Source organism: Guillardia theta (assembly GCF_000315625.1).
Source record: "Guillardia theta CCMP2712 unplaced genomic scaffold GUITHscaffold_86, whole genome shotgun sequence".
NCBI classification, from domain to species: Eukaryota; class Cryptophyceae; order Pyrenomonadales; family Geminigeraceae; genus Guillardia; species Guillardia theta.
In genome coordinates, this window is record NW_005434588.1 from 110,872 (window position 1) to 135,527 (window position 24,656).

A 24,656-nucleotide genomic window follows, 5' to 3' on the forward strand; every position below is an offset into this window, starting at 1 on the left:
CCGTCTGAAAAGTCTGTGGACCCCCTCATTCCTGCGGTCAATAGTTACTATAGGATCGGACAGAGATGGTAAGGAAGGCTTGCCAACAACTTAAGTGCGGCGCTCCTATCGCGTGAATACCTGTGTCGAGTGGCTATCGAGGATGGCAGATGAAGTGATGCTGTTGAAGGGAGCATCGTGCCAGAGCAACTTTGCTTCTCCGTCTATGTGCACTTCCTCATCGTGTTTGATGGGGACCTGCACAAGGAACTTCTTGCCCAATGAGGAGGAGGAGGAGGAGGAGGAGGAGGAGGAGGAGGAGGAGGAGGAGAGCTCTACGAGCAGGGCTGCGACACCTGGCAGCTCCACCCGGCACAGGGAGACCCTGAGGAAAGAGAACCTGAGGCTTCCAACTATCTGCTGTGTCTTGACGAGCTCGGACATCAAGGTAGAGGAGGTGACTGCAAGCACCTTTGACCATTTGACCGTCTCCCACCCATCCCTCGATGAAGCCACCACCACATTCGCTCCACCGCTTGTTTCTCCCTCCTCCTCCTCCTCCTCCTCCTCCTCCTTCACTGCCTCAGAGGCCCAGGACATGACGACCTTGTACGGTGAAAGGGCAACAGCGTCCATCTTGCACGCCTGGCAATTTCCGTCGCCGCAGGAGCAGCAGGAGAGCAGGTGAGCAGGAGCTGGAAACCTCGACGTTCTCCGCGAGAGATCGTGGGGCATCTGGAGGTGATGAAGATCGTTTCCTTCCTCCCCGATTATAGTCAGAGCAACATGACAAGAGCCTGCTCCTGCTCCTGCTCCTGCTCCTGCTCCTGCTCCTGCTCCTGCTCCTGCTCCTGCTCCTGCTCCTGCTCCTGCTCCTGCTCCTGCTCCTGCTCCTGCTCCTGCTCCTGCGCCTGCTCCTGCTCCTGCTCCTGCTCCTGCTCCTGCTCCTGCTCCTGCTCCTGCTCCTGCTCCTGCTCCTGTTGATCCATCCTGCTTCCGAGAGGGCAGGATCCATGCAATGCCGATCATGTCTCGTTCCAGCCTCAACACCTTCATCGCATGAAATGAGCCCGTTAGGTTGCCGAGCCTCCGGCATGAGAGGGAACTTTGATTGTAGGCAGCGCACAATCCCACGTGGCACGTCGTTGTGGAGCCACCAACGCACAGCGCATGAGCGAACCTTGAACGGTCCAGCACAACACTCTGGGCCTCGATATCTCCTCCTCCACTATATCCTCCATTGTCAGCTCCCCTGATCCTCTCTCCCTTCAAGTCGCCCAAATCGTCAACAATCGTCGAGTCTGCCGCCCCTTCCCACGACTGCAGCCCCTCCACTGCTGTCATGAACTTCACGCGCACTTGCCGACCCTCCAGCTGCAGCACGAGCAAGTGTCCATGTCCTCCCGCCATCGACAGAACCCCTGTCATTTTCTTCCTCCTCCCACAGAAGACTCGATTCGTCAAGTCCAGCTGGCACAGGGCTACCCTCCAGCTCCTTCCTACGCGGCACGCCACGGCAGTTGAGCTCCTGCTGACTTGCATGCTATGGATCAAGCATCCTCTAGAGTTCTGTTGCTGCTTCCAGAGGACGTTCTCAAACAGCCGGTAACGCACTGCAGTCCCTGTCGAAAGGATCTGAACAACTTCTCCCTCCCTCACGTCCTCTCCTGCCTTAAACTGCAGTACCAGCCCCATGCCCCTCCCTCCCTCCTTGTCCCCCGCACTCCCTCCTTGCGACATCTCGTCCTGACTGACATTTGGAGGCAACGGTAGCGGCTGCCGATGCTGAGGGCTGGACGGGGAGGAGGTAGACTTCTTACAGATGACCGACGTCCCCCCCTCCTCCAGCATCACCCTGACCCCACCATGCGGGCATTCACCGCTCCCCACCACCTCCTCCCACCGCAGCGGAGTCGACAAGCACGCTTCCACGTGTCTCCTCTCCAGCTGCAGCTCTGCAGTGAAGGCGCCTTGCGAGCTGAACGTTTGCAGAATCTTCCCGGTGGTACAACCTGTTGGAGGCCTGCTCGCAGGGTGCACGTGGGAGGGGTCTACTGGTCTCCAGCTGCTGTCATACCATCTGTCCACACAGAGCAGGAGGCTAAGAACGATGCTCAAGGCAGAGAGTCGAGTCGCGGTACTCCAGGTTCCCTGAAGAAATGTAGCGCAGCCGCTGCTCCTGTACTGCAGCAATACCTTGTACAATCTGCTTGCCTTCCTAATCCGATTCGATTGAGTTTCCTCTCCATCCTCCTCGTCGTCATAGTCGTCCTGAACATCTTCATCCTCATCCTCTTCATCCTCTTCGTCCTCGTCCTCGTCCTCGTCCTCGTCCTCACTACCCAGAACATAGCCATCCCTCCTCTCTTCTCCGCAGTCACCCTCCCAAGACTCGTCGCGCTTATCAGGCAAGGGCTGTTGGTTAATCTCCTTCTCTTTACAAGAGTTCTCCTCCTCACCAACGACAAGCTCCGCCCCATCGGCTTTAGCAACTACAGCGCCCGCAGGTTGAGACATAACTTCTTTGCTATGTCGTCACCTCTCACCTCATCCTCCCTCCTCTCTCCTCCCCTCCCTTCTCCTCTCCTCTTCTCTCTCCTCTCCTGATCTATTCTCTCTCCCTCCCTCTCCTCCTCCCTCTCCCACCATCTTTATCCTCGTACATCACCATCAACCTCCACACCGTATCCCTCATCCCCGCTCATATGAACATTCACCGGGGCCAGCACCGGGGCCCGCCGGGCCCGGGACACTGAAGCACCCGTCTGACTCCTGCTTGTTTTAGAGGCGAGGCCGTGCCCTGTATACCTTTCAAGGTGTTTCCACCCAGGTTTCCACCCCCCTTTGGTTCCATACCCAGGCAATTCAAGGAAATATGACGGGTAGTGCAGAGAGAATTGGACTACCCCTACCCAGGGAAAGCCAAAAATACCTCTACCCGAGATTGGTGTGTCACCAAACCTGTAAACAGACCCCCCATTTTACCGACAAACATACCCACCCTCCCGACACGATAAAATGGCAGTCCCCAGGGGAAGAAAGAACGCAACGTTTCGAATCACAGTGACTACCCACCCTCCTCCCGGTCGTTTTCGCCGCACCCTACCCAGAAACCAAATCAAACGGATGAATGAACCCCTGGATAACCCCAATGAAACCTGGAAAATGTCAGGGGGTGGGTCCAATGTAGGGAGGGTTTCAATCCTCGCAGGGGTAGTAATAGTAGTGGGATAATAACTTTAGTAAAAGTAAACGAGGAGATTATCTAGAGATGGGAATACTTAAAAGAATAAAATGAGGTTATAGTAGTAGGAAGGTATAGCAAGAGCTACAACTTCATAAGTGGTAAAGGGTCTTAGCATGGGGAGGCTGACCAAAACTGTTGTTATTATATTAAAGATGATTTTGAATGATACCCACTATCATAAATATCAATATTTTTCTCCGAAAACACAAACTTTCATGAATTCAAGGTACGGGAAGTTTCTCTATATTTATATTTGAACATATTTGGATAATATTATTGTATTGACGCAATTGTCGTCCCTACATACAAGTTTTTTGAGATGAGATTTCTCCTAGAGATAGTACCAGATCTCAACTGGTACTGAAATTAATAACCACATAGAGAGCATTTATATAAGAGATGTGAGGCCCCCATGCGGTGACCACGAAGCGAGCAGAAGTGCTGGGAGAGGACGATCAGAGGAGAGAGAAGGAGGGAGGAGAGAGAGGGAAGGAGAAAGGGAGGGAAGAAAAAATTCCCGTGAAGGATACTAGAGGTCATCCTTGCCCAGGAGGACTTGAGTGAAGGACAAGGAGGAATCTTTGTTGGAGACTAGTGAGTTCGAAGTGCAAAATGATTTCAGGGGGGCGAACACGATGAGATGGTAAAGCTTGTGAAAGAACAGAAAGATATAAACTCACAGGGACATGCATTCATGCAGCTCCGAAGTGAGCTTGAAACGAGGGATGTTACAAGTAGAATGCAAGGAATGACGAGACAAGAACGTGACGGTTAGTTGACAACAATCTGAGAGACGTAGATGAATGGACGAAGGAGGCAAGGAGCGAGAGTACACGGTTGAAACAAGAAGATCAGGATCAAAGGGATCAGAAAGTGTATCTTGAATTGGACAGGTAGAAAAAACCGTTGCGAGCTGAACAACACGAGGGCAGATATCGAAAGAAGCGATGAGTTGTATTCTAAGAAAAGGGGCTGCCTTGCAGATTAAAGGAAAAGGGAATGTCTTCAAGGTTAGAAGAGGAGGGATGAAGTAAAAACGATGAAGCAGAATATGTCCCTTGGCTAAGGTTTCGAAAGTGAACAAGAGCTTAGTGTAGGAGGTCAACATAGCAATCGAGATCGGTAGAAGTGACCCTAAAAAATGCAATGGAGGAGTTGATGATTGAAAGACAAGATGATAGAATCGGGGGGGATGCAGAGGGGGGAAAGGAAAAAGTACACTAAACGACAAGAAAGAACCTTGAAGCTATGCATGACAAAATAGAAATGAGAGAAAAACTAAGCAAGAGAATGGGGTAGAAATGAGGTGGATTTCTTTTGTGGGAATTCAACTATAGGAGTGATTGGGTTGGTTTGATTGTCTTTCTTTTCCATAGGAGTTTATTTGATCGTATAACCTCTTTTTACAATCATCAATCTTTTATGAAATGATACGATATAAGTTTAAGATACGATGGAGATAAGTTTAAACAGTCGTGAGAAGGCACTCAACGATTGCATACTGAACCTGGTGGAATGAAAGGGGAGAGATAATCATTTTGAGATGCAAAGGATTGAGGTAGAATGCAAGGGAAGCAGGAAGTGTAGGAGAATCGATAGTTGACAGATAGGGAGAGGAAGTGAAGACAAGACTCGGATTGCTTGTCCGATTTTCAATCTCTGCTCTATTTTTCTGATGGTCGAATTCCGCAGATAATGCAAAGGAGCTTGAAAATTTGCCAACTATGATGTCCGACAAAGAGAACATTGTAACACATTCGTGGCACGAAGAAAACTGCGTTTCCCCCGATCCGTACGAAAATTACACGAGGTAAACGGAAGGGAGAGACTGAAACATGAGTGGAAAGGGTGAGGGGGATGGGAGGGAGAAGAGATGATGAAGGGTGAAATGAAGACAAAGAGCTCAAGAGGACCCGCAGCTGATGATCTTTTCTTTTTGTTTTCTTGCTTGCAGTGAGAAGCATGCTGCTGTTCTCTCCTGGTTGGAGAAGAGCAACTCGAGGAGGGAGGAGGAACTAGAAGTTTCTTCGAGATGGATGGAGACGGAGGAGATGGAGGACTCATCCTGTGCGAGCTATACAGACAAGATGTTCATCGTGCTTCCAACCAACTTGTTGGAGGCGGAGGCAGCGCACAGGAGGACGATCGAGCAGTATGGCAAGTCACACCAGAGGGTATCGACGATCGGACATGCTGATAAGGCTGATGAGTTCGGGTACGACGGCAGACGGTGCTGTCATGATCGCGCGTATAAACTGTCTGACGCCTTCCACAGGCAGAGGAGGATTGACTACACGTGCTACCCAGAGCTAGAGGAGGAGGAGGAGCAGGAGGGTTCCGTGATCTCGTCCTTCTACGAAGGGAAAGGAAGCAACCTGGACTTCCTCGTTGAGACTTCCATGGACTGCGTTGCGCGAGAAAACGCAATGGCCCTGCTCAAGGTACTCCCCACCCCTCAAACCCCTCCTCCTCCTGTTTCTCTTCGCACATTCTCCCTGACCTCCTTTCCTTCCACGTTCTCCATTTCTTCCTTGCGACCGTCTCTTGGTCATGATCAACTGATCACAGCAAACACACGGAAACATACCTGAAGCCATCAGACCTGGTACATGCTTCGTCCGCAACCACATTGCCCCTGACATGTTCTTAAGGCCCCACGGCCCCACTGATCGACCTCCTTCGCTACAGCATCAACAATAGAGCAAATGTAAACGACGAGATTATGTCCTGTAATTTATGATTTGATCAAACTTTGATTTCCTTCTATTTATCTTGAAATTCCTCGAGGGGAAATTATCCCCCTCACTTGTAGTACGATGTTTCTGTCCAATCCTCTTCTCTCCTCCCCTCCTTGGATCCCGACTACCCTCCTCGCACCTCCCCTCTTCTGCAAGATCCCCTCCTCTATTCTCCGCTTCCTTCCTCTCTATGAGCCCGCAAAAGATCTGAAGATCGGTACACTTCAATATACAAGCTGCTCCCTCAGCTCCTCCTGAAATTCATCACGGCGTATCTGAACATGGCGCCGCCGAAAGCAGCAACGATGGGGATCACAAATAGGTCATCCAGCAGCCCGATGGGACCAAAGAGCATCTGCAATAGAGCATGATCAGGCAGAACGAGCGTGCTGAGATGTGCGGGAGGGGAGGTTGCGAAGTAAGGAAAGCAGGATAGAAAGGCTGATGACGATGATCGATATATGTCACCTCTGGTAAGATATCGCAAGGCGATGCGATGTAAATAATAACGATGATGCAGAGGACTACGATGATCAGTTTGAATCCTGCCGGTAGGGACGACCACTCCCTGACAAAAATCGCCTCAAAACATCAACACAATCAGCCAGCAAACTTCAACCTGATAGCTCGGGCCCCCCATCTCCAACTTTCTTGTATCCAACTATCCTGCATCATGCTATTGTACTGTCTCAGCTTCTCGTCCATGTAACGATGATCGGACGGTTTGTGTCCTCTGGCTCGGAGGGAAGGACTAGGAAACACTGCAAAGACCTCTCGGCGGTCCAGTGGGCAGGTCACTTTCTTCCTCTGCTGCCCTTGTCGCTGCCACCACCTGCTCACCTGTCAACGAAGAGGAAGAGAGGAAGACACAAACGACTTTAGGAAGCAACGAGAGCAGAAGGCATGTCCGCAATGGGTCTCACACGCCCATTCGCAAAGCTCTAGGCAGATGGGACATGTTGGATGGTGGTTGTAGTCTTGTTCTACTTGCTGCAAAGGGTGAGACATCCTCTGCCCATCAGGATCCGCAGGCTGAGCTCCATCTCTTGCTCTCTTCTTGTTGACAATTGTCGTTCGTGATGGTACACAGCTTGCAAGAAAGCGCGACAGCAGATACAAGTTCAACACGAAATGGCCGAACATTAAGTAAACAGCCTCATTGGAGGCCCATTCGATGATGCGCTTCTGCATCTTCCTAGCTTATCTCGAAATTAATACATTTGCTTGCAGCATTCAACTTTGGGCAGGAAACTCCATAACAACGATGACCAGGAATCCTTACACCTCGATGCCCGTAAAACCAAATTATGGTTGCTTGCCATTTTCACAACCTGCAGCATGTTTGATCAACATCCACAAATGTTTATGAGTTCTTCGAAAACCTCCTTTGATAATCTCATATGACTGTCGTTTTCAAGAGGAAACTTCATCATCATTCCATACACAGCTTTTTCTCCTTATGCAATTCTTCGGCACCTCTGCATCTCGTATCTGTGTGTATCCTATTCTTCTACCCACAGTCCTCCTCTCTCCTCTTCCTCTTCCTCTTCCTCTTCCTCTTGCATTCACTTCTCCTCTGTCTCTCTTGCTTTCAACTCTACTTCAGCCCGTCTCTCCCTCCTCCTGCAGCGACTCATACACAGGGCATTGAGTTCCCACCCCTTTAGACCTCCGGTTGCTTCTAATCACCCTACCCTCATTATCTACTGTTTAACAAAAGCACCCCTCTTCTTCACCAGAGATTACCCTACTTTTGCATATCTTGCCTCGATGGTTCAGTAAGATTACCCCTACTTGAGTTACTACCTACCCCTGCTCAAAGGCTTGAACGGTTGATATGAAACAATTTGGGATCAATTATTCAACATTGCCAGAAAAACTCGAATTTTAAATACAAGATTAATTCTGGTCCCCACGAAATTTGTTCAATTCCGAGCAAAAACCCTGTAACGGAACGTTGAGCAGAAATCCAGAACTAGGGAGACTGTTGAGTGAAATATTTAGTTATGTACACCACAAACTTTCTTTGTTGGCGCGCTTTTTGCTGTGGCGGAATGCAGAATGAGGAAGACGAGGATAGGCGAACAGATGATAAGTGAAGTGGAAGCTTGATAGTTTTAGAGAAGAGATGAAGATGCTTTGTATTGAAGGATTTGTTTGCTTGTTCGTGAGCTAAAAAAAACAGATGCCAATCATGCGGGCTGCTCGCCCTGAAGCAAAACAGCGCATCGGTGATCGGCTGGTAAGTTTTTGGAAAATGATGGTTGTATTACTGACACCTGGAACAGTACAGTATTATACAGGAAAGGCAAGGAAAGCTTGCTGCAAAGATTGTTGGGATGCTTCTCGAGGGCTTTTCAGAACCAGATCTAGAACATCTCCTGACAAATGAGCACCAATTAAATGAGGAAAGTTGCAAGCTTATGTGATTATGGCGAACTGAATATCTCTGTATGTGCTTCTCAGGAAGTAGAGAGTGCTGTATACCTTCTTAAGATACAAGACTCAGATACCTCCGACTGGTCTAGGTTGGAATGTAATCGAGCACTGCAAGAGTTAGAATATGCATTATACTCTGAGCCTCCACATTGCGCAAATGCAAGTTGGTCAATCGCGGACCTGGCTATGTTGTCCTCATGGTGGCATATCATTGCTTGGTCACGTCAAGGGTGTTTATGACTGGCCGACAGGAGAAATTTGATCGGAGGCAGAGCCAAAATAATCCGCCGGTTGATTGATTTGCTGGACGGAAATCCATGGGAAAGCAAGGTAAGTCTACACAACCAACAGCATTTGATGAAATAGAATTTCAGAATGCTGCCTTGTGCCTTGGAAATCTCTGCTGTGACTGCCCCATCAATCAAGTGATCATAGGAACTACGACGATTGGAACGAGGACGATATTTTCAGGGCTTGTCAGGCTTGTGCTTCATTCCAAAGATGAAACAACCAAGATATTTGCATGTTTGGCCATCAACAACCTAGCATGCAACATTGAAAATGCTCATAACATCTGCCTCTTTCCATTCGCTATCCCCGGTGCGATAAAGTCAAAATACATGATTGTCAGTGAATTCTCCGCTGGCACTTAGCTTTGGTTACAATGCTCTCCAACGCTTGCGAGGAAGGAAAGCAGTGTGGATCATTGGCTATTGCAAAGTATGTGCTTCTACATTCAACTTGTTGAAACATTTCTAATGTTTTATAGCGTTGCTGCTAATGATCAACACAATATTTTTCGGATTGGTTTGTACTTAATATTCTTTTCAGTTCTAATTTCGTCTTTATTAGGTGATCAACCTGGTTTATTTCAAGGGCTCTTACAAATCATACGGTCATCTGATTGCACAAGCTCACGCGAAACTGCCGCATGGGCTTTAGCTATTTGCATTTGCAATGATGAACTTACAAATATTCCACGTATCTGGGAATTAGGAGGCATCCACTGCCTGTGCGATGTTTTGGCTAAGCGATCAGAATCAGAAAGATTTGTTCAGTACTCAATAACCATAGTCCAGGTTAGCATTGGATTCTGACAAAGTTTCGTACATTCATGTTCGTCACAGCTTGCAACTGAAATTCTGTGGGAAGTCTTGTCAAAGAATCAAAGATACCTGCAAGTTGAAGTCATTCTCGGGAATTTGGAGTCAGATAATGCAAATTTGCAGGTGTTTGACGCCGAATTTCATTATCTGTCTGACAATTTTCTGAAAGGAGTATGGATTGCATGCCGTCATATCTCTTGCTTCTTGCGAAATCGCAGGAATAAAACCATTCTTATTCCTGCATCCGAGGTCTTTGGCTGCATTTTCCAAAGCCATGAATGGAAAATCGAAAAGGACTGCAGCGATTGCTGCGCAACTGCTTGGCGAAAATCTCGATTTTATCAAGACTCAGAATGAGGATAAACATTTTGCAGCAAGTTTGTTGTTGGAAACATGCAGGAAGTCTATTCCTCTTGCAGACAAGGCCTATGCTTTAGCTCAGTCCATCCGAAAACGATTCATTTCAAACGAAAAGGTTAGCACTTATGATTCCACTTGTACCACTTCAATCAGAATGAAAATTGATCGGAACAATGTCTTGGGAAGTGCATTGAAGCAGCTTGGACAAATCAACGGAAAGAAGCTTCTTTCTCTTGGATATCAATTTGAATTTACAAATTATGGATTCAAAGAAACTGGTTTAGACTACGGAGGCCTAAGAAGGGAGGGCCTTCGATTGATTGCTTCAGAGCTATTTGAACCTGGCAATGGATTTGTCCTTCCATGCTTCAATACTCTCGACTCAGAGACAGGTATGCTTCAGATCAATCCGTCGAAAATGCGGATGCTGGAGAGAAAGCAAGTTTATGAAATGATGGGGAAAGTTCTCGCTCTTGCGTTTGCAGAAAATATTCCCTTAGGAATCTCTATGACACCTTCATTTTGGAAGATTATACTTCTTGGGAGCATCTCTCAAGAGCATCTCACAATTGTATGAAATGCCAAATGTTGAGCTATCTGATTGACTCTTTAGGAAGACCTCATGTACGTAGATGAACAGCTTTACAGGAGCTTAGCTATAAGGATCCCCTCGCTAGAGGAGCAGGAAATGAGAGAAGTGCTATCCTGCATTACATTTTCGGTACCCAGTCGATCGCAGGTAACTCGATGGATGATCCCTATGGAAAAGCCAAACATCTGAACACTTTCATCATCGAATCAGTCAGATTTCTCGTCAGATGCAATTGCTCTTTATTCGTCACATGGAGATTCCAATTTCATCACCCCAGTCAAAGAGAGGAGAGAATACAAGGAGTCACCATTGAAACCAGGAGGCGACGAATTGCAAGTGACTCCAGGCGGATATGCAGAATATCGAAATCTTGTGGTTCAAAAGAGATTGTTCGACGATGTTAAGCAACAGTACTTGTCACTAAAAGTCTAGTATGCCCTCACTCATACATAGGATGGATTTCCTCTGTCAAGCATTTCACGATATAGTTCCAGATCACCTTTTGAATTGCTTTTCTCACGGAGACTTGCAATCTTTGATGTTTGGAGTTCATGAGGTTCAGATAGAATCGGTAACCATGTTTTTACTTTCTGCATTAGAAATCCTCTGTGCAGATGATGAAGCACGTCGAGTATGGAGAAAGCATTGCAGAAACGTCACAGATTGTGCAATGGTTTTGGACGTACGTGAGTTCGCTTTCGAATCAGAGAAGGTCAAATCGATTCACCTTGACACCGATTGAGGTTCTTAAGCAGGTTGGAACTTCTTCAGTGGATTACAGGGATTACGTGTCTCCCTATCGGAGGATTTTCTAGACTAGGGAGACGAATCAAGTTAGTCCAAGACGTTGCAGGCCCAGACAGGTATTCAGTGTGAACGAATGTGACCCTCGTGACTTCAATGCAAGGTTACCTACAGTTTCAACATGCACGTTCACATTGCATCTACCAAAGTACAGGAGGTTCGAGTACAACATTTGGAATCGAAACTCACGTTAAAACCATTCAGCTTCTCTCAGCTAAAGGAAAAGTTTGACCTGGCAACCAGCGATTACGTCTTTGGAATTGTGTAGACAACGAAGTTGAGAAAGTTCGCAGTCAAGTTACCGAGATGTAATAGAAACGTGATGAAATAAAAACGAGCTCTATTCCATTGCTCAAAACAGGAGAGATCTCAGAGCGATTCTTAGACTCTCACCACCATCGTCTAAACCAACCTGAACTCGGACGTCGATCGGCATCCTAATCCAGAGCCATCCGAGGACTGAAGTCTTCTGTCCTCTCAGCCACAACCACAAAGCGGGAAGGGGGGTGGCCTCTGGACGACCAGTTCTGTAGAGCAGCGCCGATCAGGCTCCAGGGACAAGGAGCCCGAAATTGGAGCGGATGGAAACACTCTTGGGGCAGCCTTAAGAGGGTGTCGTACCTAGCGGGAGACCGAGCTTTCGTTGTTTCAGTCATCACCTTCACGACCTGAAAGGGCGGTGTGGTCAACATGGGCTTGCGAACTCCGAGAGGTGCATGGTCAGCACATGGTACTCCATGCGTCGCTTCTTCGACCTTCATCGAGTACCTGCGGGTCCCTGGCTATGAAGTCGACTGAGTCCATCAAGGATCTCAGGCTTTCCCGTCGAATCTCGATCTGGGCGATGGCCCGTTGAGGGGGAACCTAGCATGCAGCCTTCGGAAGAGATGAGGGGAGGAGGGAAACAAGACGGGAAGGAGGGGAGCTTTGGGAAGAAGGAAGGCCACTGCACAGTGGAGAGTAGCTGAAAGGACTGTTGGAAGCAGCCAGTGGCTCGTCTAGTACCAGCACTGTCACTGAATCCATTTCTCAGCCTTGCTTCAGTTCGCATACGGTGGTATCTCACTAATTCAACATGCAGTTGTATAAACAACAATGATGCAGTGAAAGTTCGCCGTCCAATCAAGTAATCGAGATGTAATAGAAAGCCGCTCCAGTGGACACATACGTCTAAACATACATACGGGAAAAGCACAGATCTTCAAGCGATTCACAGTCTCTCATCTGAGTATGACTCACCATCACCTGTACCGGGAATACTCTCCATCTGCAAACAGGTCCATGGTCAGGCTGCGCGATCATCACAGTAGCATACAGCACCTCGATCGCGGAAGCTGCGTTCACGAGGAACCCTGTCAAACTCTCTCCTGGGACCTCTGGGACTGAAGTCTCTCGGTCTCCCCCCTGCTCTCCGTCAGCACGATGACAAGAACACCATCATCAACACCAACCTGAACTCGGACGTCGATCGGGTCGCCCTCGATCGCTGAACGATGCTCCTGAGCCGCGATCATGATCGGGATTGGAGGTCAAGGAAGCTTCTTACGTCTCTCCGATGACATCGCCATGGATTCAACGATGTCGCCGACAGAAGGTAAGCTCTCAGGGATCATGAACTGAAACGTCCAGATCGTCAACCCACCCTCAAAGCACTCCAAGAGCGGTTTACCTGAACGTCGGGAAACTCAGGACTCTTGAACGATCGACCAGCCAGGTCATCGGCGTGAGTAGTGGACGAGCCCTGCGGCAAGACCTCAAGGACTGGGAGGGAGGGTCGAGAGGGACCTCTTCAGAGGAGTACTCTTCTTCACCGAGAACTTTCATAATCTCCTCCTCACTGATATCGAAGAAATACGCTGGAAAGAAAGTCAACAGGCCAGCAGCATCCGAGGCAGCTACTCACTGTCCTTCACCTTGACGATCTTCCCGACGGTCCACTGGATTTCGGGGAACGCGGCTTTCAGCATATCGATGAAGCCGCGGACTCCCCGGAACCGACTGGAGGTCTTTCTGTCCATGTTGACCTGGGGGGTTCAGATCAGTTGGCAAGGACTCGCCTCCTTGTCCAGCCAGCACCTGAAGGGTGACCATGCCGATCCTTCCTGAGAGGAGGGAGATCGCAGCGTGATCCCCGCCTTGGAAGCCAGCGAGCAAGGCCAAGGCAGCTGCGACCGTGCGATTCTCGGCCATGTTCTTGTCTCCCAACTTATCAGCGGCAACCAGAGAGAGCGGAAGAAACTTCTGAACGACGTTCTGTAGAGCAGGCGTCAGTCAGGCTGCAAGGAGAAGGAGCGCAATCGACCTCCGGCACACTCTGAAGCGAGCTGATTACGTTGCTCAGCTCCGCATCCGGGATGGAAACACTCTTTGGGCAGCCCTGAGCGTGCAGTGAGCAGGGGAGGACGAGGGCATCGTACCTACCGGGAGGTGAAACTGAATCCCAAGTTCTTCCTCGATCTCCAGCAAGTCTCTCTCCTCGCCGCCGGAGTAGAAGACAACGCTGACTCCCTTCCTGCCAGCACGTCCTGTACGACCGGAACTGGTGTACCAAGTCAAGACAAGGGAAGAGTCGGGCTAGAGACTGACCGATGCACGAAGGTGTTGGAGTCTTCCGGAACCTGGAAGCACAGGGTATCAAGTCCTGAGAAGGGGATAGTGTGTACTTACGCAAGTCTGAATGACAAGCTCGACTTCGGGGACATCAATGCCACGGGCAGCAACATCGGTAGCCACGAGAATCAAAAACTTGCCGGACCGAAAATCTGAGCATCGGGTTGTGAAAAGGACGCAAAGACGACAACACGATGATGAGGACAAAACAGTTGAGGACGAGGAGTGTTAACTCACCCTGCAAGGTTCTCTCGCGTTGAAGCTGGCTGACGTCACCGTGGATGACTCGAGCCGTTGTCTTGAGGCTGGGATGATTGGCAAGGCGATCAACCTAGAAGACCAAAGTCACGCCCAGCAGGTGTGGGGCGGGGGGGGGGGGGGGAAGACCTCCAGCTTCGTCCTGCAGAAGACCAGGACTCTCCCTCCCTTTCCGTACTTCTTGACGACCCTTGAGATCGCGTTTGCATGGCTGTCATAGCCGCAGGCAATCGCGATGTGCTCGATGGTGATGGAAGTCCTGGTGCTGTCATTGCCCACCATGTCGAAGAAGACGACGTCCTTGCAGTACTTCTGCGCGAGATCTTTCACCCAGGTGGGCATCGTGGCAGACCAGAGGTTTGTCTGCTTTGATGGAGGAAGGTACTCTATGATCCTCTCCACATCATCCTGGAAACCCATCTTCAACATCTCATCGGCCTCGTCCAAGATGAAAGTTTCCACAGCGCTGACATCCAGCGTTCCGTTCACCAGGTGATCGATCAGCCTTCCTGGCGTTCCCACCACCACATCGACGCCCTTGCGCAGCGCGCTCACTTGCATGCCGATGGAGACCCCTCCGTACACACACGTTGAAGCCACCTCGGGCTGGATCCTGGTGAACTCGCGGTCGATCTGGATGGCGAGCTCTCGGGTTGGCGCAATGACGAGGCAGGACGGCAGCCTTCCGTGCTTGCGAGTCTTATTCGCAAGGATCTTCTCGATGACGGGGAGAGCAAACGCGATGGTCTTGCCTGACCCTGTTCTCGATCGCACCACGACGTCCTTGCCATCCATCAGTGTCTGGAAGGTCTTCACCTGCACGGGGAACAAGGAGGTGATCCCGCACTCCTTCAGCTTTGCCTTCACTTTCTTCGAGAGGGGAACCTCCTCCAAGTCTGTGTTGGGGTCCGAGGAAATGTCTGCAACGCACAGTCACTCACCCGATAACATGTCGAACCATGTTGCAACCTTGCGCGACCTTGGGATCCGTCCGATCCTCCTCCTCCTCCATTTCGTCTGCTACCCTCCTTGCGGATTGAAGCCCCCTCTTCGCCACGGCTTGAAGGCTCGCGGTGCGGTGAATCGCCTGCAACGAGCCGAAACGACTTGTCTTGCTGTATGTACATGAAGAATGAAGCGAGAGCGCGCGCGAACTTTGTCCTGCAACTAGCTTGCGCAGGCTCGACCCACTCACTTGCTTCAACCCTGATATGAGTGGCTGGACCCTCCAGCTCCTACTCATCGAAACCTGCATCGCCCTGGGGGTAACAACATTCAGACCACTTTGACAAACCCTCGCACCCCACACTCCCCTCTGTCCCTCCTCTCCTCCTCTCCTCCTCCTCTCCTCCTCTCCTCCTCTCCTCTCCCTCCTCCCCCTCTCACCCCCCCCGCCTGCTCCTCCTGCCTCGCCCCCTCTCGTCCCCTTGCTACGCATCCCTGCATTGTGCCCCACAATCACGTGTCGTATCATCCCCCTCATCTCCACCACCAAGCTACCGAACGCTTGCCCCTCATACCGTACAGCCCATCATCACCCTCATAATCGGCCGAGTCCCCAGCAGAACCAACCCTCATCCTCAGACTGATCTGATCGGATGGGAGTTCAATCAGTTGATTGAGGCTCAGCTGCACATGATACGGCCAGTTCAAGTCCTATCCAACAACTTCCAAAACATATGCCAATGACGGTGATATGTACGAAAGGAAGAAATAGGCAAGGCGCGAAGTCATCAATCAAGTCTCTTTATTTGATTGCAGGCAAATTTTAAAATGTAGAAGACAAAAGTAAACAAACGACAAGCTACAGTACATGAACCGTGTGGTTCAAACCTAGACGATCTTCATAGAGCAAGCAAGAGAACATCGTCTTTAAACAGTTAGAAGGGGCAGATCCTTGTCTATCCATCCCTGCTCCCAATCAGCCAGCAACATACTGGCTGACGTCACGGCCAGTCAAGCAGAGATGCAGAAGCATCCGCTGGCCTTCACAGGCAGCGAGCCGTCCGACCGCAGGCGGAGAACATCCTTGTCGGAGCAGACCGTATCGATCATCACCTTCCAATGCAGGACATACCTCTTGTGGAAGCCAGGAAAGATAAGCTTCCTTGGGATCCAAGGGACCTCCGACAGAAACCTGTCGATCACAGCCTCGCTGCACCAGGGGTCGAGCTTGAGAGCGCCAGGAACCTCAGCAGGGCGCTTCGAAGGAGGGAAAGACTTGCTGCTTCCCGCATTGTCAAGGAACGCCCCGGCAAAGGATTTCGCTGCCAACCCCTCCGGGCCTGCCTTAGACATGTCCTGCTTGATGATCTTTGCGACCGCTTTCTTCACCTCTGCCTTGCCGAAGCGCTGGAAGATGCCCGGCCAGACCTGCTCTTCCTCCTCTAGGTGGGTGAACATGTAAGTCTTGAACGCCGCAAAGACACTTCTGAGCGCTTGGAGCTGCGCCATCACCGCTTCGATCTTGTGCTGGCTGGTGTTGACACCCGTCAGCCCCTGAGCCTCGTTGCAGAGAGCCTCCGCCTGACGCTGAACTTTGTCCATGAGGTCGAGCAACCCCTTGTGATCATGCTCCTTGCTGCCCCAGACCTGCAGGATGATGGTGTTCTCTCCTTCCTTCTCCAGCAGCGCCCGGTAGTGAGGACCGATGATGTCCTCCTCCACGTCGTGATGGGCATGAATGGCGGGGAAGTAGAAATCTCTGATCCATGTCCGGAAGTTCACTGCCTTCCACGGATACTCGACGATGTTCTCCATGTACCTCAGGGCATGCTCGGCACGCAACGCCTCGCGGCGGATGGTCTCGTGCGGGAAGAACCAGTCGCAGTAGTGCTGCGGGTAATCTCCAGTGGGGTTGGCGGGGATGGAGGTAGCCGTCAAGAATGTTGAGCGAGGCATGCCTTGAGAGGAGGAGGAGGTGCAGGAGGAGGGCAGAAGCGCTGGCAAATATCGACTGGGAGTCGGGCAGGGAGGCGGGGACAGGTAGGAGTAAACCCACCCAACGTACGGGGTACTGAAATATCAGACGCAGGGGTACTGAGAGCAAAATGGATCTGCGGGCGGTAGGGTATTGGGGGTACTTTAACACACCGAAGGAGGGGTGGTAGAGATTGGGGGCTGCCTGGGCCATTGTTTTAACACCTACTGGAGTAAAGTGAAGGAGCTGTAGGGGTAGGGTAGTCAAGTTTTGGTATCATTTACAAGGTACTACCAGCGAAACGACGGGGTAGGGGTGGTGAGTCGTAGTCGCTCATGGGGGTGGGGCGTCGAACCGGCGGACAACGGGTCAGCAGACGCAATTCATAGGTACGACTACCCCTCGTTAGAGCTGCTACGAAGCGGGTGGGGGTGCTTCAGAGGACGCAAGTGCCAGGCAAAGTGAACAGTTTTACCCCTCAGTCCGAAAGTGAGTCGAGTGAGGCCAGCGGCTGGTCGTCACGAGCCTTTTGAAGGCTGACCCCCGAGTTTCAGGGTACAAGGACCGGTGGTCACACTCAAATGCTGGAGGGTCCGACTCGGCCGGCATGATAGGGCCCCGAGTATCCGAACGGCGGTGACTTTTTTGTACCTCAAGCCTGGCCCTCGCCGGTCAGCGGGGCAAGACGGTACGTTACCTGGAGTCAGCTGTACGCGAGGGATACCAGTCTTATCATCCAATCAAACAGGATCTACTGCGCTGCATGCCATGGCGCGGCCTACCCAATGCCCGTCCAACTCGAAAGTTCAGGATTGAACGAGTCCGGAAACCAACCCCAACGTTTCACACACTTATATCCGGCCACTGCCAGCACCGGTACGAGCCGCCGCAGTGAGCACCTCCGGGAGTCAGTGACCGCGCGCCGTTTACTCCAAGTTAAGTTAAAAATCAGTACGAGGACAATCAGGAGAGTCGAGGAGGCTTGACCCTGACACAATCATGAATCCTGCCAACTGCTGTCCCCCAAACTTAACTGATACCTTCACTTAACAGCGAGCAGGATCATTCCCCCGCGCCATGCCAGCGATGTCGCCGAAGTTACTTAACCTGTCAGGGTCAAGCCTACTCACTCTCCTTTACTCAAAGTTAACTCCTGACTGTCCATTGAGTAAAGTCCGCGTACTGATTTTTACCTTCAAGGATTTTTGAGTGAAAGACTGCGCTTCAAGGCTTGCCAAGGCCTGGGCCGCCACACAGGGCCGCCCCCCCGGCGGCCACCGAGCTCTGTAAGAGGCACTGTGACACTGACTATGCTGAATGACTGCGGCGGCTCGGCCCACTGCCGAACATCCGAGGCAGGTACTGCCCATCTTGATTTTACTCACAATCGAGTCCATTCACTAGGGGTGACTATCTACAGCTCTTGGCTAGATCACTGAGTCATCATGAAGCAAAAAAGCCCCAGCTCCCCACCACCTGTTCAAGATGTTGTTCATCAGAGATCAAACCAGGTCCTTTCAGTGCCATGACTTCACCGCGATGTTGATGAGAAGAAACGACACAAGCGAGTAAGTCTGAGGTCCAGCGGCTGCTCCAGATGATGTCGGATAATTGATGGCTTTTACCGTGAAAGAGATGGGTTTCGAAGGGTCGATCTTGGCCACGGTAGGAAGGAATGCAGACGTCGTCGACAACGTGTAGTTCTGTAAAATCACCCACGTCACCATGCATGATGGGCTTCGGGATTCGGGCTTACTTTGGATCGAAGTGTCTGGATGTTACCTATCGCGATATCTGCCTGCTCATCTTGCATTATACGAGCACGTGCGAGGGTCAATGACGGTCCACAGACCTGCTGTGACCCGAACGGCTTGAAGCCCAAATCTAAAGTCAGCCCTGACTGATCGCTTCCATAGTTGTACTTCACGACCTGAAGTTGGCGTAATAGCACATGATCACGCTCAAGGAAGGTGACCGCACACAGATTGCTCATCTACCTGTCCCAAATTATAACCGAAAGCATAGTTGATTTCCTGCAACAGCTGCGGTTTGAAGTCAGTGACATCAAGGCTTTGGGTTTCATCTCAATATCTGACTCACGCTTTGATCGGCTGTAAAGGAGTTGCTCAAGTACCAGCCGTAAGCGAGGTTTGGGATGTAGACTAAGACGTCGATCGAAGGCTCCTGTGTACCTGCCATGAGCCAGCAGACGTAAGTAGAAGAAACTGCAAGAGACTTTCTTGGAGACTCACATGGGGTTGCGAGGTTTACACCACAATTGCTTGCTGTTAATGAGAAGCTTTTTAGGACTGATATGAGCGCAGTTGAAGACTGTGAGACTTTGGCGTTCGAAATTCCAGAGGAACAGCATCCAAGGCCTTGCGAGGTCGACGTCATCCAGTCCTGTGAAACGAAGGGGATTGTGAGGACATGAGATAATCGAAGAAGCGAGTCTTGCATACTTTGCACTCGCTTGAACACTCGAGCATGCCTGGAGTGCAAGGAATAGAAGAGGAGCTGAGCGCAAGGGGCCAAAATCGGTCGTAGCATTTTTCGGTGCCGCCTGAAAGTGATCTAGGTTATCGTAACAAGGATACCAAATGTCATTACTTGTAGTGCACAGTGCTGGATATAGAGCGCTCAATGATCTGAAGTTAACTTCTATTACGTTTTGTAAATCCTGATGTTATGTCGATATTCGTTATTCTTATCAGTGTCATTCAGCATCATTCTCAATGTTACCAGTAGCATGCATTCATAGCTGCATATTTGTGGTGGGGGCGGTGGTGGAGGCGCCGATGAAGCTGCAGGTGCACTGGAGCTAGGCTGTGTCACCACTGACATGTCCTTACAGTAACCTCCTTGAGAGTTCCTAACGCACAGCAGGTCTGGGTCCCAAAGAGATTCACTGCCCGAAAAAACAGGCCAGAAATTGAGCGAGGCAAACATCAGATTGTACGCCGTCTTGAATTGCCCGTAGCAAGTTGAGGAACAGAACTCCTAACACGGAATGAGATTCAGACCTTGATAACCTCCATACGGATAGCACATGCACATCACCCTTCATACGGATAGCACATGCACATCACCCTTCATACGGATAGCACATGCACATCACCCTTCATACGGATAGCACATGCACATCACCCTTCATACGGATAGCACATGCACATCACCCTTCATACGGATAGCACATGCACATCACCCTTCATACGGATAGCACATGCACATCACCCTTCATACGGATAGCACATGCACATCACCCTTCATACGGATAGCACATGCAGATCACCTGATTTGTCATCCTGTCCGACCTTGAAATCCAATTGACACTGGCACAGTATTTGTTCCCATCCTTAGTACATAACACTGGAAGTTTCAATTTCAACAGCTTCGATTTTGCAATTGTTTGACCGCAAGAATTATCCTGAATTGAACTTAACTTTGCCTCTAGCTGTGTGATGCATTCCGCCGTAGCATTGCACGCACTTTCAACTTGATCGGGCAGCTGACCGTTGTCATTTATCACATTTGATTGCACAGCGGTGCAATCGTTGTAAATGCTCGTGAGCTCGTCACACCATGAGGCTGATTCGACAGTCATCAAGGCTGAGAGGAGGAGGAGGAGGAGGGGGAGGAGGTAGCTGCGGGATCCCATGGCCGCCCCGCTGCTCGACGCGTGCATGCAGGCCTTGTCACCTTTCAAGGTAGGGGTCATACCCCTACCCCCTCCCCTGGCTGTCCCTCATTCACTCCAGTCGAGCCTACGGCTGGTCATTCGGTTTACCGGGGGTAGGGGTCGTACCCCTACCCCTTCCTTGGTGGACGGCTGTACCACAGTTGTAAAACTGACGGGTCATAGCCTACCCCACCTCCTCCCCCGGCTGTGGGGTCCCGATGAAGAGTCATGTAATAGTCTTGTCACTCTAAAATGATTCTTTACTCAAAAGTTAAGTTAAAAATTAGTACTCTGCTGCTGGGGTTGACAAGTTGAGTGCCGGGGCCTCCGACGATCACAGGCCGGCCCACCGTCACTGAGCCCCGGCCGGGCCCGGCCAGTGGCCCCGGCCCGCCGGACTGTGATCCGGATTTTACTCGCTATGGCAGTAGCGCTGTGCAGCTTTCTTACCTTGATGGAACCCTCCTTGTGGATGGGGAGGAGGAGCAGCAGCATGCAGGAGCTCCTCCTCCTATCCCTTCACAAGCAGCGTCCTCCCTTCAGCCTTCGTCGACCCTCTCCTACTGTCTGCTGCGCTAGAAGAGTGTCCGGTCAGAACAAAGGAAGCAAGGAAGGTAGGAGTTGTGTCTGCCCCATTGGGTCTTCTGGTGGGATTTGAAGATGCTTGCAACAGGAGAGGAGGAGGGCAGGTCGTCGTTCATGGTCGGGCAGCGACTCGAGCTCCACGTTGAAAGCCTTGTCATCGGTGGCGGGTATGGGCACACGATGCGGCCGCTCGTGGCAAATCTGATTTTGTTGGGCATGCAGGCAGGAAGCAGGCAGCGGGCTGGCGAGAGCGGAGGGGAAAGTTGTATTCGTGTCCTCAGGGATACCTGGATCAGTGGTGATGAGGATGTCCTTGATGCAGGACGAGGTATGAGTGACTTGGATTGCAGGTGTTGGCGGAGATCACAGCTGTGAAGAAAGACTTCATGAGTGGTGATGGGAGGCTGAATGGGTTGTGATGGTGAAGGAGAGGTGCAGCGAGAGTGGTTAAGATCCTTCAAGCCTCTCCTCATGCGGAAGAAGTTCGGTGCAGGTTGTTGACTGCTGCTGCTGTTGTGTGGTGTGATGGGGAACTGGTCAGATACGCAATGAACGCTGGTGGGGAGTGCGGGGGATGCAAATTGCTCGGGGTGAAGTATACGAGAGAGGTTGAGCTTGCAAGCTGTTGGAAAGGAACTGAGAGGGTGACAGGTAGAGGAGAAGTCAACATATATCAAGAAGCTCTTCAGCTTTCACCAGAAAACCTTCCCCGAGATGGAAATCCGGGAGATCGTCGCGGCAGAGCAAACAGGTCTTGGCAAGTCAGTCATGTATGTTTGTAACTGATGTGAGCATGTCAGGTGAAGCAAAATGACTTGATCAGTTCTGATGTGTTGGTGCAGAACATTACAGAAACAGAATGGATTTCTCCATTGCGCACGTGGAGGTGGAGAGGAGTTCAGGCCAGAGCCAAGTGAGGATAGGACTGCATGCTGCAGGGTCGATGACAAAGGTACGATGAGAGGATGAGAGGTTGGACAGCACATGACAAGAGCTGTCTTGTAGGTTGTGGATGTGGAGAAATGTTTGCTGCCGTCCCAACTCGCCTTTGACGTCTACACGGCAACACGAAATTGGATCCTGCAGTCAGAGTTTCAAGGATGGAATGCAGAGACAAAGCAAGGTTTTCTCCGGGAATTTACCATCAGGTTTCATGATCGCAGCATTCAGGACGCAGGAACCATGAACTAATCGTTTGATTGTTATGCAGGAGCGGAACAAGCGCTAAGGATGATGGAAGGGAGCTTGTGTTTGTGAACATGATAACGTCATTGTCTCTCCCGCAAGCTTTTAAGGAGCTGGCAGCATCATTGCAGGAAATATTTGGTGGTGAGCGATTGAGTTCAGATTTCCTCTTCATCTCTTTGTCCTTGTCCTTCCCGATCAATTCTTCCACTCCTTGGAGCCTTTACACTCTTGGGAGCTGTTGTTCTCAGAAAACTCTTTCATCTCATCTTTGTTGTGCGAACAATTCTCCATTGCTCATTGCCATCTTCCTCTATTGCTACATATCATCTCTTTCACGATTAGTCTTTGCCATCTTCTCCTATAACTACTTCTTTGCATCTTCTCAAGTCCTCACGGCCCCTGACTGTTTTGTCAAGAGAGTTTCGGTGGTTTCACAAATAGCGTATGCGACAAAAAGCATGAAGTCCCATCTCCCGAGAACTTGGAATCAGTCAAAGAGTAAGTTGCTGCTACCACCCTCGATTGTTGCTACTGTTCTCCTTCCCTTCCTCTGGTGGTTGTGGTGGTGGTGGTGGTGGTGGTGGTGGTGGTGGTGGTGGTGGTGGTGGTGCTGCTGCTGCTGTGGCTTCTCCTTATTACATAATGTTCACTTGTGAATATATGGCAGGCTGATCGGGAGCAAGACCGTCAACATGCGCGTGCGAGGACTCGACCTGCAAGTCTCCTCCTCGTCCTTCTTCCAGACCAACACAAGACAGGCAGAGGTGAAGAAGGAAGAAGCCGACCAAGAGCAGGGGCAGGGGCAGGGCCAGGGCCAGGGCCAGGGCCAGGGCCAGGGGCAGGGGCAGAGGGAGATGAGGTGCAGGGGCAGGGTGGAATGAGGTGGAGGAAGAGTAGTGGAAGGCAGAAGGGGCGAGCGGAGGGGGTATGGAGTCTTAGGGGAGGACGAGGGTGCGTTGAGTTGAATGATTAGGTGTTGTATGAAATCGTTGAGAAACTTTGCGAGGGAGAAGGGGTGAAAGTCATTTACGACCTCTACTGCGGCACCGGATCCATTGGGCTCAGGTATCTTGCCTCAATCATCCTCCTCCTCCTCCTGACTATCCGCTCTCTTCCTGGTCCTGGTCCTGGTCCTGGTCCTGGTCCTGGTTCTCTCCTGGTCCTGGTCCTGGTCCTGGTCCTGGTCCTGGTCCTCTATGTCTTTCCTTCTTTCCCCCCTCTTCCTCCCTTCATTTATGTCTTCGCTCTTGTTTCTCTGCTGGTTGTCTCGTCGCTGTCATTGCACAATCTGATCATATCTCTGACTTCTTCCTCAGCGTCGCGAAGAATCAGCTGGTGAATGTCTATGGGTTCGAGATCGTACAAGCAGCTGTGGAGGACGCGAACAAAAACGTGAGAGGAGGAGGCAGGAGAAGGGCAGGGGAGGAGGGAGGCAGGAGGCAGGAGGCAGGAGGCAGGAGGCAGGAGGCAGGAGGCAGGAGGCAGGAGGCAGGGGGCTGGGGGCAGGGGGCAGGAGCACATCTAACTCGATTGCCAGGCGCGCAGGAACAACATCTCCAACGCGAATTTCTTCTGCGGCAATCTCAACTCGATCCTCAGAAAATATTCGTGAGAAAGGAGGAGGAGGAGGAGGAGGAGGAGAAGGAGGAGGTGTTGGTGGTGTTTTCCTCTTGACTGAGTCTCGAAGTCACCTGCCTCCACCTGATGTTGTTATCTCCGACCCTCCTCGTGCTGGAATGTAAGTCCCAGTAACTCGTCATCATCCTTCTCCTCCATCTCCTCCTCCTCCTCGTCCTCCTCCTCGTCCTCTTTTCTCCTGCTCCTTACTTTCTCCCTCTTGACATCTCTCAGGTCTGAGGGCTGCGTGAAAGACATCGTGAAGCTTTCGCCCAAGAAGGTGAATAGGAGGAGAAGGAGGACGAGGACGAGGACGAGGACGAGGACGAGGACAAGGACAAGGACAAGGACAGGGGAGAACGAGGACGAAGAGGACGAGGAGGAGAAGCAGCAGTGAGAAGGAGCAATTGGGGATGGGGGAACGGGCAGGAGGGGTTGGAGATGGTGAGGAGGGAGGTTTGATAGGCGAGCAGAATGGAAGATTGAAGGGAAAGATAGGGTTAGGGGAAAAGCAGAGGAGGGAAATGACACGGA

The 24,656-nt window shown here is 50.9% G+C and overlaps 8 protein-coding genes across 8 annotated transcripts; 4 read left to right on the forward strand and 4 right to left on the reverse strand.

Annotated features, from left to right (window-relative positions):
• Nucleotides 1-105: 105 nt before the first annotated feature.
• GUITHDRAFT_144356 (hypothetical protein) lies at nucleotides 106-2,243 on the reverse strand (the record flags this gene model as incomplete). The annotated part of the gene is made up of 2 exons (XM_005825164.1): nucleotides 106-2,059; nucleotides 2,176-2,243. 2 exons carry the CDS (start codon nucleotides 2,241-2,243, stop codon nucleotides 106-108), a joined length of 2,022 nt encoding a protein of 673 aa, XP_005825221.1.
• Nucleotides 2,244-4,916: 2,673 nt separating this feature from the next.
• GUITHDRAFT_165249 (hypothetical protein) lies at nucleotides 4,917-5,991 on the forward strand. Its single transcript, XM_005825165.1, has 5 exons — nucleotides 4,917-5,036; nucleotides 5,181-5,456; nucleotides 5,502-5,667; nucleotides 5,795-5,831; nucleotides 5,878-5,991. The coding sequence occupies exons 1-5, from the start codon at nucleotides 4,951-4,953 to the stop codon at nucleotides 5,964-5,966; spliced, it is 654 nt and encodes a 217-aa protein (XP_005825222.1). The 5' UTR covers nucleotides 4,917-4,950; the 3' UTR covers nucleotides 5,967-5,991.
• A 2,167-nt stretch (nucleotides 5,992-8,158) lies between these two features.
• Nucleotides 8,159-9,056, forward strand: GUITHDRAFT_144358 (hypothetical protein; the record flags this gene model as incomplete). The annotated part of the gene is made up of 4 exons (XM_005825166.1): nucleotides 8,159-8,206; nucleotides 8,431-8,492; nucleotides 8,655-8,733; nucleotides 8,778-9,056. The coding sequence occupies 4 exons, from the start codon at nucleotides 8,159-8,161 to the stop codon at nucleotides 9,054-9,056; spliced, it is 468 nt and encodes a 155-aa protein (XP_005825223.1).
• Nucleotides 9,057-12,118: 3,062 nt separating this feature from the next.
• GUITHDRAFT_154754 (hypothetical protein) lies at nucleotides 12,119-12,884 on the forward strand. The gene is made up of 2 exons (XM_005825167.1): nucleotides 12,119-12,532; nucleotides 12,586-12,884. The coding sequence occupies exons 1-2, from the start codon at nucleotides 12,496-12,498 to the stop codon at nucleotides 12,753-12,755; spliced, it is 207 nt and encodes a 68-aa protein (XP_005825224.1). The 5' UTR covers nucleotides 12,119-12,495; the 3' UTR covers nucleotides 12,756-12,884.
• Nucleotides 12,885-13,602: 718 nt separating this feature from the next.
• Nucleotides 13,603-15,376, reverse strand: GUITHDRAFT_158516 (hypothetical protein; the record flags this gene model as incomplete). Its single annotated transcript, XM_005825168.1, has 6 exons — nucleotides 13,603-13,804; nucleotides 13,852-13,883; nucleotides 13,933-14,027; nucleotides 14,113-14,206; nucleotides 14,263-15,029; nucleotides 15,373-15,376. 6 exons carry the CDS (start codon nucleotides 15,374-15,376, stop codon nucleotides 13,603-13,605), a joined length of 1,194 nt encoding a protein of 397 aa, XP_005825225.1.
• Nucleotides 15,377-16,089: 713 nt separating this feature from the next.
• GUITHDRAFT_144360 (hypothetical protein) lies at nucleotides 16,090-17,034 on the reverse strand (the record flags this gene model as incomplete). Its single annotated transcript, XM_005825169.1, has 1 exon — nucleotides 16,090-17,034. The coding sequence occupies one exon, from the start codon at nucleotides 17,032-17,034 to the stop codon at nucleotides 16,090-16,092; it is 945 nt and encodes a 314-aa protein (XP_005825226.1).
• Nucleotides 17,035-18,570: 1,536 nt separating this feature from the next.
• Nucleotides 18,571-19,603, reverse strand: GUITHDRAFT_144361 (hypothetical protein; the record flags this gene model as incomplete). Its single annotated transcript, XM_005825170.1, has 6 exons — nucleotides 18,571-18,756; nucleotides 18,810-18,851; nucleotides 18,906-18,983; nucleotides 19,051-19,095; nucleotides 19,154-19,245; nucleotides 19,306-19,603. 6 exons carry the CDS (start codon nucleotides 19,601-19,603, stop codon nucleotides 18,571-18,573), a joined length of 741 nt encoding a protein of 246 aa, XP_005825227.1.
• Nucleotides 19,604-21,186: 1,583 nt separating this feature from the next.
• On the forward strand, nucleotides 21,187-24,519 carry GUITHDRAFT_144362 (hypothetical protein; the record flags this gene model as incomplete). Its single annotated transcript, XM_005825171.1, has 17 exons — nucleotides 21,187-21,346; nucleotides 21,406-21,484; nucleotides 21,540-21,645; nucleotides 21,668-21,710; nucleotides 21,756-21,810; nucleotides 21,859-21,925; nucleotides 21,969-22,068; nucleotides 22,160-22,269; nucleotides 22,323-22,465; nucleotides 22,528-22,646; nucleotides 22,922-23,003; nucleotides 23,173-23,377; nucleotides 23,479-23,570; nucleotides 23,822-23,897; nucleotides 24,043-24,113; nucleotides 24,193-24,243; nucleotides 24,357-24,519. 17 exons carry the CDS (start codon nucleotides 21,187-21,189, stop codon nucleotides 24,517-24,519), a joined length of 1,722 nt encoding a protein of 573 aa, XP_005825228.1.
• Nucleotides 24,520-24,656: the final 137 nt, after the last annotated feature.